We start from the raw sequence: 14091 nt of genomic DNA, 5'->3' as shown, positions 1-14091 counted from the left end.
TTTTCTCTGCATAGCAATCCAAATAAATATGCATATTTAAATTTAAATAAAAAGAAAGACATGTAATCTACCACTGTGAAAAGATCTGGTAGTGTCAGTGTTGAGAAGAGAAAGTAAAGCTATTAATATGTGATTCTTGCTTTGTAATGAAACAGCTAAAATCAGTGAGGTCACTTCCCATGACACACCTTTCACCTAGCTTACACTTTCCAGAGATATCTCACAAACACATACTTGCCATATCCACCCTGCCCAACGTGGCCCGCTGCTTGGATTGCAGAGAATGAAGCAGAAACTTTTCACTGTGTTTTACAGCAGCAGCCATTGTGTTGTGAGGTCTGAATCATCTGCAGTTTTATAGCCTTCTTACTCACACAGACATCATCGTGCTTACGTCTTCCCCTGACTTACAACAGAAGTCGACCGGCTGAATGTTGAAAAACTGAGACATATTGTTGAAAGTGCACTTATTTTTCTCAAGCAAGCTCTGGATGCTCATCACGTCTTTTGAAAATACATGTTTTATTCAACGTTTAATTTCAGAATGAGCCTGTACTTCCTTACACTCAAAGGAATGGAAACAACTTGTATTCTCTTTCTTGTTATGCAGCACTTTTATTTCAGTCCACCTGAGATCAAAGGCCTGTTTGTGCTGTAGGTGGACCATGAATGAGTTTGACAACCCTGGACTTCAGTGTTCTCATTTTAAGGCAGGTCAAATGCTGACGTTTGACACCAAGGTGTTTTTTGCTGTTGGTGTCACGAATTACCGGGTTACTGTCAGCAGGGCTATCTTTGTCACATCCAGCGCCGCTGTAGCTAAAGGAGAATTTGTGTATCTCTGCGTGAATCACCAGCAGCTTCTCACGGAACAGCAGCTTTTGACACCCTGGGATTGCTACATCGTTACTGCAGCAGTGTTTACTGTATTTGCTGTGATAGTGTAGGAGGAGAGTAGGTTTTATTAGCGTTAACCAAAAAAATTAAGGTTGATGGATATGTTCAACAGGTTCAGGGACTTGTTCATTACTTCATTTCTATTTCATTCTTAGGGGCTGTTGATGTCTGTAACACACTTTCCAACAGATATTTCTCTCACAGCTGTTAATATAAGTGTCAGCCTGGACCTCTCGATTCACAGTGACAGTTTTAGCTAATGCCTAATTGCCTAATAATGTGTAGGTCCCCCTTTTGCTGCCGAAACAGCACCGACCTTTCAATGCATGGACTCCACTGAAGGTGTAATGTGATATCAAAATGTTAGCAACAGATCCTGTAAGCTGCCAGGTGAGGCCTCTATGAATCTGACTTGCCCAGTACATCCCACTGAAGCTCGACTGGACTAAGATCTGGAGAATTTGGAGGCCCATCAAAACCTTAGAAGCCACAGGCATGAAAGGGTGTATGTGATATGCAACAAAGTAATATCTGCCTCCACCAGCTTGCCTTCTTCCCATAGTGCATCCTGGTGCTAGTTGTTCACCAAGTAAGCAATGCACACATAGCCCCACCTATGTGATGTAAAAGAAAACGTGATTCATCAGACCAGCCACTTTCTTCCACTGCTCTGTGGTCCAGTTCTGATGCTCACATGTTTATTGTTGGTGCTTTCAGGAGTGGACAGAAGTCAGCACAGGCACCCTGACTGGTCCACAGCTATGCAGCCCCATACACAAGAGTTCAAATAGCTTAGTATCGAACCACCAACCCTCCACTCATTAGCAGATGAACCTCTTGAGGTACAGCCTCCACCCAAGACTAAGTGGCTGAGGAAATAGGGTTTTGCATTTTCGTATAGCTGTGCATAGTAAATGAATTAAAGGTGTGGAGTTAAATCTAAGCTATTTTACAGAGTGGATTAAAAAAACACACTCACACTCTGTTTGATGAACACAAGTGACTTTTTTAAAGGATTTAATTGATGTCTGGAGAAAGACTGTGAAAGCAGCCCCATGTGTCCCACCCAGTCGGGTACAATGATAGCATTCAGGCAGTGAGCAGCAGTGCACTGGCTAGATTCACAGCAGCCAACACATGGTTTCCAACCAACAAGGTTGAAATTGCAGCAAACAATATTTTCATATGGATATCAGATGAACAGATGATTTAGAATATGAAACCAGATCTGCAGCTCCGGCAGCAACATTTCCCTGTGCGCTCCTCGTCTGACGTCTCTATTGTCAACACCACTCCAGGCAGCCAGTCAAATTAAAAAGTGCAGCTGTCAACTCTAGAAGATCTAAAGTGAGATTTATTGTCTCAGGGCTGGTTGTGTCAGATTTTGAGCCCATCCATGAATGGCATAAGTGAAAACCTGGAGCAGCTGGTGGCACTTTGTGTTTGTCAAAGTCATTAGAATTCACCGTTTGTTCAAAACGTCTTACCTATCTGTTCAGTGTAAAGCGACAGACCGGCTAAGTAAAACCAGCGCTGCCGTCTGTGTACGGTTGGGAAGCGAATGTAAACACGTCCTCCGACTGCTTTCCTTTCAGTCTGCAGAGCCAATGAAGGCATCTCTGCCTCTTCTTCTTGTGTGCTTGCTCCATAATACAGGAGGTGAGGTGTCACCCATTGATTTTGCAGGGCTTATGTTTGAGAGTGTTTTTTAAAAATTTTCTCGATGCAGCTTAACCTTGTTAGGAGTCTGTTTTCAGTGTGGAACATTGCAATCAACTTGACCCGGGCTTTTCGCTGTGAACAGGTTGGACTATTTATGAAGCAAAGAGAAAAGATTCACTTTTAGTATCTATTTTGCAAGGACACACACAGTTTAAACATTTCTATTTAACAGGATATAAGGAATACTGTGGAACTACACTGCTGTGTTAGTTTTTACCCTCAAGTCAAACTCCTGCAGAATGAAATGAATGAAATCACATGAAAAAATACGGAATATGTATCTATAACCATCAGAAGCTCAAACACCAAATGTAGATGGGCTTCAGTCTAATGACCAGTAACCCAGATTGTGGCTTAATCTCCAGAGGTGACTGAGCTTGCACTCACTAATGCACATGTGTAGGTTATATACACACACACAAACACAAACACACAGATGTCGGCCACTCGTATCAAACTCTGGGTCTGTTTTAGCTCCATCTGGCTCATACAGTAAGTGCCTGTGGTATCGGGCCAGGAAGGAAACAGACAGAGAACCAAAGGCAGCGCGAAGAAGGAGTGAAAGGAGACTACATGTGTCTTTCTGTTATACGTCCCACAGTCTGAAGGGTAGAAGAATAAAATGAAATACTGCCTGTGGAAAAGGATGAAGCTGTTTGAACTCCACATCAAAACACACAAAGATGAATACACAGGCGTGATGACCTTAATATGACCCCCAACTCTCACAATCCATCTGAGAACACAGATGCTGCTGCTCCATTACTCTGAAAGAAAATGAGCAGCTCAACAGCGCCTCACAGTGGACTCTGGCAATAGTGCTCAAGTGAAATTGGTCTTTTTTATTTTCCAGATGGTCCAAGCAGGATTATTATTATTATTATTAGCCATTTCCACTGTATCAGAGTAAGAACTTGTCAGTGTTTTTAAGTAGTGTCAGTACATACCAGCCATGAGTAACTGGAAGCCTTTTCATGCTCTATATTTCTGTGGTAAAAACATAAACTAACTTTCATATTTATTTAATTTTTAAATGATTCGTTTTCCAATAACAGAACTGGTCTCTATGTGCAGCCGGCACATAGAGACACTGTCTGAGAACATTTATATATGTATTATATTTTTGTTTGTGTTGTACTTTGTAGACCCTGTACACTCTGCCATGTGAATATGAACACACATGACAAATAGGGTGGCAGATATGGAGAGATTACATGATATGAAGCTCTGGCAGTCAAACATTTCCTGCACAGTGTCATATACGTACAACACACACACCTTTAAAAATTCCATTAACTCAAGTACTTTGTGCACAATCCTTTGTCATTGTTGCACTTTTCTCTTGCACTGCCTTGTGTCTGCATCTTTCTGTTCTGCCTAGGGTTGCACTGTTTTTGCAAGTTTTGCACACGTGCACTTTATGTAGTCCTGTGTTGATTTTCTGTTACATGTAGCACCATGATCCTGGAGGAACACCGTCTCATTTCACTGTGTACTGTACCACTGTATATGGTTGAAATGACAATAAAGCCACTTGACTTGATTTCCCTCTCCACCTCTTTTCTGATAGTTAGGGCCAAGTTTTTGGCCCTTTCAGTCTGACGTTAGGGTGAATTTACTAAGCCATACACTCCTAGGAAGATTTAGCACTTCGTTAACACACACCAGAACACTCCAGAGCAGCAAACTGTTAAAAAAAGTCTAAAGGTGCTCACACTTGCTAATGAATTGAAGGAATTGCGCGTCTGATTAGCAGCGGCCAGCTGCTACTTTTGTTTTTATTTCCTGTGAAAGCAGTAAAGGTACACTTAATTTTTCAGAGGAATTCAGAGTCCTGTGAAATCTATTTAACAGACGGCTGTAGCCCAGGTAAGGTAAGGTTTCATAAGTTGAGCAGATTTGGAGTTGATTTTAAGTGTTGAAGTTGAATTGATGAGCCTAACTGTAGCTCTGCTGTCAGCACCACTTCGGGCACCAAGTAAAATGAAAAGCTACAGCTGTTAATTCTACAGTCTGCCTCTTATGTTAAATCACACTAAAATATGACAACAGCCGAAAGAAAGTTTTTTTAGAGAGCTTTTAATTAAAAGCTTTGTACGAGAAACACACAGAAAGCAACAACAGTAACAGGTAACGTGACACTGAATACATAATCTGTACAATAAGGGTTTGTAAAACATGCTTCTGAAGTTCAGATACATTACAATGTCAGCCTCCAACTCCTCCTCTTTAGCATCAATACAATGTACATAATTCATATTAGCATAAAACCAGACAAAACTGCAGTCTTGACATGTAAAAATCAGTGAGAGTCCTTCTGATCAAACCCATCTTAGACTACTAAAAAAGCCAAAAGAAAATGGCATTCAAATAAACATCATCACATTGACAATGTTATGCATATTTCAAAAAAAGTACTTAATTACAGTACAAACAACAAAATAATGCTCGTTTCCATTTCGTTAAGCATCACATTTCATACGTTTAAACAAGGATCCTTCTTTTTCTTCTAATTAGTGCCAACATGAATCTAGCACTTAGATCACATAGAAAACTATTTAAAAGGGGGGAAAAAAAAGCTTTAAAAATCGGAAATTATAAAAATCAAGAGCCCTATTTGGTTGAAAGAGAGGCCACTAAATCGAGTTGTGCTACTCCGTATGACAAAGAATAAGCAAAAAATTTAAAACAAAATTAAAAAACATCACTTAGCAGTCTAATACCTTACAAATCTACCAACTGCAAGAGTCACTTCTATCCACCACTTAAACATATTATAGAGTAGATGAAAAAATCTATTCCAAATTACAATATATCCATTTGAGAAGAAAATAATTCTAGAAAAAAATAGGACCACTCTGTTTTTACTGTGTCAAAAAAGGATTTAAGTAGTGTCATTATTAACAGACATCGATTCAAATTTGAACTACAGACCGTTTTTCTCCTTTTCTTCATATTAATGGATGTGTCATTTTGGAATAAATCCTTCCAAGTGTAACCTATGAGAGAGAGTACTGAAACAGCACTGACAACAACTAGAACCATTCAGTATATGACAGGAACGTCGCCTTCGCCTGTTAAAAGACACGGAAAAAGCGGTACTCGCAACTTCTGGATAAGAAGACGACAGAAAACTTAAAAACTTATTACAGTCTGCGACCCTTAAAGTCACCGAGCTAAAGTCGAGATTTAATGACGTTTTCAGCCGTTCTCTTTGATAAGAGCCAAGTGTGATGAGGTTACAGTTGCCTCGAGTGCAGCCGACGGTGAGCTCTAAGGCAACGCATGCGGAAGCTTTTAATATATTCTAACACATACCGTAGATAGAGCGGAGTTGAGAGCCGAAGAGTCTGGGAAGGCCTAGAAAGAGCAGGAGGAAAAAAGAGTCTGTGTATAAAGGGGTCTGTAAAGGTTTCTTTAAAGTACGGCTGACGCGTTTGAAGGTAAGGTCAGAAACTTTGATCAATTTCGAGCTTGAGGGATTTAGCTGGAAACAACCTCCGGTTAACGTACACGGCAAAAGGTTTGCAGCCAAGAACACAAGGGCGCTGGATCAAACCGTTAGAGATCAAGCAGCTTTTCTAACCATCCAGCTCCCCGACACACCAACTGTACTGTGATCCTACTGAAAGACAGCCTGTCTGATGTGTCTGAAAAGGGGAAGACAACTGTGCCAGCATCCTCTCCAGTTATTAAACAGCGGCCCAAAGGTTTTATCCTTCATAAACGGGTAAAAGCAACAAGACAGGAAACAGACAAAACGGCGCTTCATTTAGGAAGTAAAAACGCAGTGTCCTGTTTAGACTGGAACATCGAGGTATCCTTGGTCCTCACTGTTCCTCTACATGTGTCCAAGAGCACTGTTTACATTAAGCTGACAATAAGCTCAACTAAGTCTAAAGCCAGGACTTAAAAGACATGTTGGGCCTCAGTTATAGCAAAACAAATCTTGGTACAACAGGAGCAAGAGGCAAAGTTGTCTTACTTCTCATCATGATGACTAGTCTGATGGATATAGGCCTAGATGAACCCTTTTCCACTACAGTAGTGCAGGTGCCCCCTGTAGAACCAGTTTCATGCATTTCCACTACAAGAAAATATCCAAAACAGCTCCAAACAGCCAACATTCAGCAGCTTCACAAAACAGACTGCGCCAAAAGTTGTAACCACCGTTGTCTCTCAAGAAATTCACCAAATACAGATTCTCCATCCCATGTAAATCACCCCAGCCTTTGCTACATAACCCCATGTAATGTTCTGTTATGAATCTGTGGAAATGTAGGCTTTTCGTCGTAAGGCACCCAAGTTGGAAGTGGCTTCGCACCGGCTCTGCATCAGTGGAAAGACACACGCATGCCCTACGGGTAGCAAGAATAAAGCACTTCTATTGACGTTACTACCAGAGCACATACTAATAAAGAACAGTTACGAAGCATAAAAGGACAAACTGGCAACATCCACAGGACGAAAAGCATGGGAAACAGCTTTTAACCAGTCAAAAGTGGAAGATAAATAGACAAAACTTAACAGTCGCTACATTGTACAAGCCACAGCTGCCTGGATTCATGTTCCACAGATTTGAAACACCTGCCGCCGAGTCAACTTCTATTTTTAGCTGCATTTTGTCGACGGCTTCAGTCTGAACTGTGTTCAGCTCATGGACCTTCTAGACCTGGACAGTTTAAGAAGTTAATTTTAGCGATTACGGCATACAGAGAAACTGTTCAAATTCACTGCAGACCAGTTTAGGGTCTTGGTGGACGTTATGGAGTCGAAGTAGGTGGCGAGATCAGAGTGAAAAACAAGGCAAATACGTAAGAGACTGCAAATGGCAGCAATAACTTAAAAAAATTACTGAATTTCATATTCTTTATCAGCCTTTATGGTTGTGCGTGCATATAAATACTTATATGTATATGCATGTGCATTCAAGAGAGCAAGAGGAGAAGGCTTTGGAAAAACTGATAAACCACACAGAATAGGTTGGTTTTTAAATGATGCAGTCAAGTGCATTTACCTCGCTATTGCATTGATGCAATATCCAAATCCAGCTGTGTTAAGTTCACTGAGTTGAACTTCCAACGAGACTAACAGGTCAGGACACCTGCAGGCTGCTGACAACAGCCTCCAGAGCAGAGCTTGCATCTAAATATTAAGTTTCTTCCACACAGGCCAAGTATGCCTTCTAAAAGTTCAACCTGCACACTAAACGGGCGACGGTTCCACTTTCAGGACAATGTTACATTGTACCAAACAAGATAAACTCAGCATGAAGCAAGTGAAAGAATTACCACCATTTCCATCCAAGCCAAACAGTCAGTGTTGTGCAAGTGGACAAAATATGGCAACTGAAATGCCAAGAAGGGCATATTAGCTGCCCCATCTCAAATTTATATAATTCTTCTAAAAAAAATATGTCAATTTTTTTAAACTATTCAATGACAGGGCGGTGTTAGGTTATATTTCATTACACAAATATGGACATACCCTTCAAGGTAAAGGTAGAAGAGAGTTGAAGTGACATGACACTTTTTTTTCCTTTCTTCAATGGCATTTGACTTCATAATGTCCGTCCTCCTATGGCTTCGCTGGGGAGGGGTCGTCGGAGGCGGCGGTGGGAGGGGGGGACGAGGCATTTTCGGGGCTAGCAGAAGGTGAAGCGGGGCAGGAGGCAGGGGATGGGAACTCTTTTATGGTGACGGTGACGAGGTTGGTGGTCACATCTGTGACCACTACATCCTTGCAGCTCGGAGCCATTTCAGGGTGCCAGTCGGGGTCTCCCTCAGCGGGCACCCTTTGAGGTTCGGCGGGGGCAGAGGTTTGGTCCCCGGGAGCGGCAGGGGGAAGCGCGATGGGCAACTGGTGTTTAGCCCTGCACTGGCGAGGATTTTTCCTGCCTTCCTCTGAGGGCACCGTACGGTCCGGGGCGCCCTCGTCCTCTTCGTCTTCCAGGGAGGAAGAGGGAGAGGAGGGGAGGAAGGGGGATGATGATGATGCAGCCTGGTTTGCATCTGAGGACGCGGCAGGAGTGGAGGACTTGGTGCTCTGGCTCTTCTGAGTGTCTGCGTGAGGTTTGCTGGACTTGGGATCCTTGCTAGACGGCGAGGCCCCAGTGGAAGGCTGAGACTGGGCAGCTGTAGCATTGGTGGGAGATTTTCCTTCAGACCCACTGGAGCTGGAAGGAGAAGGAGGTGCTTGGAACTGAGAAGGGCTGGTGCGGCTTTCCCTAGCTCCTGTGCTGGAGCATGAGCCTGGGTGGGAGTGAAAAGGCACAGGTCCTCCGCACTGCAGCCCGAATGGCTTCCCGTACATCGGGAACCCCAGCATCTTCAGAGGAGGCTGGAAAGGTCTATATGGGGCTTCCCTCTTCTTCCCAATGATGCGATTGCGGGATGGGATGTTCTGACGTCCTGCTGAAATATTCCGACCCCCGGCCGCTGTGCCACCCCGGCCCGCTTTGTCGATGACCTTCAGATTGAGAATGATTCGGCCTCTCTTGACTTCCCGGGGTTTCACCCTACGGTTAAGGATGCGGACGGTTTCAGAGAAGGGAGAAACGTGCATGCGGGACGGGAAGCCACCAGGGTTGGAGAAGGTGGTAGCCATGGGGTCTGTGCGAGGCAGAGGACGCCGGGACATCCGGTGGCAGCGGTGAATGTCTTTCTTCAGTTTGTGTGTGGCCGCAAGGGAGTTAAGTTTAGGGGAAGGTGCGACAGCCGAGCTGGAGGACGACGGTAAAAGATGCGCTGAGGCAGAGGAGGAGGAGGAAGCTGCCCGGTTAGAAGTGGACGAAGTAGGACGCAAAGTGGTCTGGCGGGTGTTTGAGGCTCGGCTGCCGTTCTCTCCTTTCTGACCGCGAGCCTGCGAGACAAAGCACATTTAAGAAACCATTTTTGTAGAGTGAGCTTTTTGAACCTCTAAACACGTTTACTGAGTGATACACAGCAACAGCAGCCACTTTGAAACATTTGGCTAAAACATCTGGCTCAACTCCAGCACCTCGGCGTGCAGCTAACCATGGTAGCTCTTGCTCTGCTCTTCAGCAGTGTGTGAACCAGATCTCCTCCAGCTCATTCTGGCTACAATTCTGGAGGGTGGAGCTGAGACTATGTAACCATGGGCACGCACTCAAGTTAGTTTTTTTTGGCAACAGTAGAGTCACAATGATTTATATCAGCCATTAAAATGCTTCTTGGATGACAGCGTTGTAACTAATGCCTCAAAAGTGCACACTTTCCAGCTAATTTAGCTTATATTAGACTAAAGTTAATTTGAGATCAAAAGAATTAAAATTAACTAAATCAGCAGTTACAAAGAGAAGTTAATGCACCCAACATCACAACGTTTAGCCGTGCTGAATGTAACTTCAGTCAGACGTGTCTCCTTTGTAACTCCATTTATTGTTGTTGATATAAATGACCCCCCCCCTTCACATGGCTTTCTGAAAGCGTTTTTTCTGTGACCAAAGGTTGCTGCAGTATGTGCCTCAGGTGAAATGTAGCACAGGACAAACGTGTCCCTGCCGCTCACGCTTCTTTTCATGTCATTTTCCAAAGACAAAGCATGCACTGTATGAAGATTTAAATAAACTTCAGACACCGTTTGAGGTTCAAGTAGGTTGACCTTTTTCTCAGCTTTAACAGCAGAAACCACAAACAGAATGTTCCACTTTCCTGCAGGGTGATGCAAACTGAACAAAGGTACAGATTTCAACAAAGCTGCAAATTTAATTCATGCAAACTAGTCATAGTTTCCAGTCCACTCGTCAAAATTTTAAATATGATTTCAGATGCAGCAGCTCCTCCCTGTGGAGGAGCATAAAAAACAAATAAATAAAAAACTCCATAAACGGTACCTTCATTACAAGGTTCTTGGGTTTTGGTCCCCTTTTCTTTGGCCCGTGCAACTCTCTTTCCCGCTCTCTAAAAAAGAAAAAAGTAGTGACAGTTAGAATGGCATTGACCACAAATGAAAAGACACACACAACAAAAAGAACGAGAGCAAATAGAATGACTCAAAGGAGATGACAGACATGAAAGCTGTGGGTGAGCGTGGGCAAAAAGAGCATCTCTGCAGCCATGTCAGAACACAGTTAGGTTTCCTTTAAAAAAAAAAAAAAAAAAAAAAAAAAATCTTATTCTTTGCTCTTATTTTCATCAGGGATAATGTTGAAGAAGGACAGGAAATGTAAGAGCCAGCGAAGAGAGGAATGACATGTAGCGAAAACACCGTTTCAGTCATTTGTTGTATCCCCTGCCTCCCATTAAAAGTTTTCTGATACTTGAACTTTACTCTAAACATTTCCATGAGCAGCACAAGCATTTCAAAGAGCTTGGCAACAGACAAAAATAAGTTCGGTGCAGATTTTTTTTTTCCATTAGGCAGCAAAGAGAAGGAATGTAAAGACACGAAAGGGGGATGCGGGGGGATGAAAGTATGAGTAAACACAAGCACTTAGAGGAAGAGACACTGGAAGTAATTTAAAACAATAACACATGATAAAAAGGTAAATGGGGGCAGGGGGACTGAGCAGACATGCTTTACACTTTTCAAGATAGGAGCCAAAATATAAAAACAAGCAAGAGAGAAAAAATAAATACATAAATAAAAATCAAGACTGATTACTCAAAGCACACGCAGGGCTCCTCATGAAGCAGCTACACTCACTTTTGCTCAAACCCCAAAATCAGCCTGTCATCCAGGATGTTCTCCTCCGGCTCCCAAGTGCTGTGCCTGAACACAAATGCAGCAACATGAAGAAAAACGCATGCATTCATTTTTGCTCCAAAGCACAGCTGATGTGCATTTTTCAGCTGAATCGAACCAATGCTTGTGTCACATTAACATTGTGGATTCAAGGCACTCACTTCATTGCCCATCCTTTCCATTTCACCAGGTATTCGAGCCTTCCCTGAAAGAAGAAGACAAATGTTAGAATTACTAAAACAGTTCATATGAGAATAGATTTTTTAAAAAGGAAAAAAAACAACAACATTCAAACACAGGTTTTGAGTCTTTTAATTACAAATGGGATATTCTTGCCTTTACACCAACATGGAAACAAAACTCCACATGCTGTTAATGCACAGCAACACCAAATCTGCAATGCAACTGAATGCACTTTAGCACATTTCAGTCCAAGTTACAGAAGATGACTTCATTTCTTTCACGTCTCCGCTAGGGTTAAATCTTCCTATGTTTTATAATAAGATCAAATACATTTAACGTTTAGGTATCGTTTATGTGAAATCTACGTTTGTTCGTGTGTTGCAAGTGTTTTACAGCAAGAAGGATACGCTAAAAACTCCAAGCAGGGACTTCTGAAGCCATTGGAGGCACGGTGGGCCTTGCTGGTTAACTGTGTATACCGGCAACTTCAGAAGGCAACATGCCATAATGGACAGAGTCTCTTACATGCAAATACTGAAAACACATTGGAAACTCTCAAAAGTCCTTAATCAGCTACGGTTGAAGACTCCTTTCCCATCACCGGCGTATGAGAACTTGTGCTTCTGCAACCACCTTCATAACTCGCACGAGAAAGTAACAAAGTCAAGCTGTCGTTAATGTGGCTGCTACACATAAACTGGGCTATGAACCGCTGACTGTGACCGTATAGCTTTAGCTACCATTAGCTGGCAAGCAAACCAGGCCTCTCCGTTTCACAGCACGGTCCACAATACCATCAGCGGGGCTAGCGTGTCTTTGCAGCCACCCCGTTCTTTGTGTTGTTGTTTTTATTGCCCTGTCGCTGCCTCAATGTCCGCGCCACGAGTCATAAGCCTCGCTGCTCTGATCTAGCTCGGACTAGCAAAGTAAAAGCAAACGCATGAAGGCCTCTGCAGTATTACATAGGCGTAAGATGACAGCCCTGAGCCTATGGACTAAAGCAGTGCCGCGCTGCCGACGGGGAACATCTGCACGTAGTCAAAACACGCGGGACAGTGGCGGCTGTAGCTCACCTTACGGACGCGGCGTTTAAGTATGGCTTCCGCGGCGAAAATGCGATCTCCCGCCGCCGAGAGCTCCATGTTTCATACCCGAACTGAGCTACCTGTCTCGGTGTCCGTCTCTCCAGACGACAAGCTCCGCTGTCTGCACGGATCGACCAAACCGTGTGAAGGGCTGCACACACACGGAGACAGCACAGCAGCAGCGGCGGCAGTGCGACCTATCTGGTCGCCGGCAACCCGAGGAGAAAAAAAGCCCGCGCGGCTCCGAGCTTTAAACATCAGCGTCAAAAGACACGAAAACCCGCCGCGTTTAGAAGGTTATTAACGTTAATTAAATTATTACAGACCTAATTAGACTTAATACAAATGTTTTAACACCGAAGGTCATCGGAATTTTATATTGCATTTATATTTATATTTCATAATGTTAACTGGTTTAATAATATTTGCCTTATTCAAGTATTCAGTCACACATTTGAACCAGGGGGCAATTTAATCAATGGCTCTTTTCAAGCGTCCCACTAAGTCACGAAAATTGAAAATGCCCTTCTATGCCATGAAATTGACAAATTTTCTTTACATTACTTTGTTAAACGTGCATTTATTTATTTAATTATTTTAATCGGTTTGAATGCAAAACATTAGTCCTCCAAGTTAAAAAATTCCATCTGGTTTAAGGCAAGAAGCCATTTATGAAACAATTATTAGTAATAGGGGGGTGGGGGATCGATACAGCATAGTATGGCAATATTTTGCATGGCAGGATGGTATTGATACAGGCTGAGAACATACTGATATTTTATTAAATCACTTAAAAATTGCTGAATGCTAGGAACAAGAGTGCTCATATCATCCAACATCATCCATCCAGCATTAGCTGAGAAAACTCACATTAAATGGGCTTAACCGAAAACTCATCCAACACTGGACACACTTAGCTTGATAAAGCTTCATCCTAATTCAGTGCAAACTAATGGCTCAGTCACATAAGTAAAAACAGAATAGCAACTTTCTTGCATCTACACAAAAAAAGACTGTATGATTGGTGATTTTATTATATTGTTTTGTATTCTGTATTTTCTATTCTGCACTGATTGCAACTTGTGGTGATTACCTGGTTGCCCATAGCTTGACAAGTTTCCACTTTCACGGCCACCTTCGATCACAAGAAGATTGCACAGGTCACCTGATAGGTGGCGACCTCTCTGCAAACAGTGCAGTCTGACTTGGACTGACTGTAATCTCTCTAAGAGGGATTGCTGAAGTCTTGCAAATGATTGTTGTCAAAGTTATAAATGCAAACAGATTGCCAACATGTTGCCATCAGTCTGAATGAGTCTTTGTAAATGAGCACAATATAAGGGGACTCAACCCATCTGTTGAACTCTGCTTATATAGAACCAGAAGGTCAAAACTAAAGGATGTTGTGACCTTGTGAGACACTCAAGGAATCTAAATCTGACAGTTTGGAAACATGCATGAGTGTCCCACTGGAGACTCTTGCAGTACTCTTCCTGTT

General features: G+C 42.8%; 1 protein-coding gene across 1 annotated transcript; it reads right to left on the bottom strand.

Annotated features, from left to right (window-relative positions):
• Positions 1–5033: 5033 nt before the first annotated feature.
• cbx6a (chromobox homolog 6a) lies at positions 5034–12865 on the bottom strand. The gene is made up of 5 exons (XM_084931995.1): positions 12582–12865; positions 11487–11530; positions 11287–11352; positions 10475–10541; positions 5034–9480 (listed from the first exon to the last, which is right to left on the bottom strand). Exons 1-5 carry the CDS (start codon positions 12648–12650, stop codon positions 8197–8199), a joined length of 1530 nt encoding a protein of 509 aa, XP_084788121.1. The 5' UTR covers positions 12651–12865; the 3' UTR covers positions 5034–8196.
• Positions 12866–14091: the final 1226 nt, after the last annotated feature.

Source organism: Perissodus microlepis, chromosome 6 (assembly GCF_051167445.1).
Source record: "Perissodus microlepis isolate ML-2025 ecotype Zambia chromosome 6, ASM5116744v1, whole genome shotgun sequence".
Lineage (NCBI taxonomy): Eukaryota > Metazoa > Chordata > Actinopteri > Cichliformes > Cichlidae > Perissodus > Perissodus microlepis.
The sequence above is the reverse complement of the archived record's forward strand: the minus strand, read 5'-3'. Positions and strand labels throughout refer to the sequence as shown.

What these genes read in the sequence shown, in the direction of transcription:
- cbx6a (XM_084931995.1), bottom strand. Translation starts at nt 12,650, where the DNA reads ATGGAGCTCTCGGCGGCGGGAGATCGCATTTTCGCCGCGGAAGCCATA. An exon ending in TTAAACGCCGCGTCCGTAAG is followed by an intron (nt 11,531 to 12,581) that starts GTGAGCTACAGC and finishes TTCTTCTTTCAG; the next exon opens with GGAAGGCTCGAATACCTGGT. An exon ending in ATTTTGGGGTTTGAGCAAAA is followed by an intron (nt 10,542 to 11,286) that starts GTGAGTGTAGCT and finishes TTTCTTTTTTAG; the next exon opens with AGAGCGGGAAAGAGAGTTGC.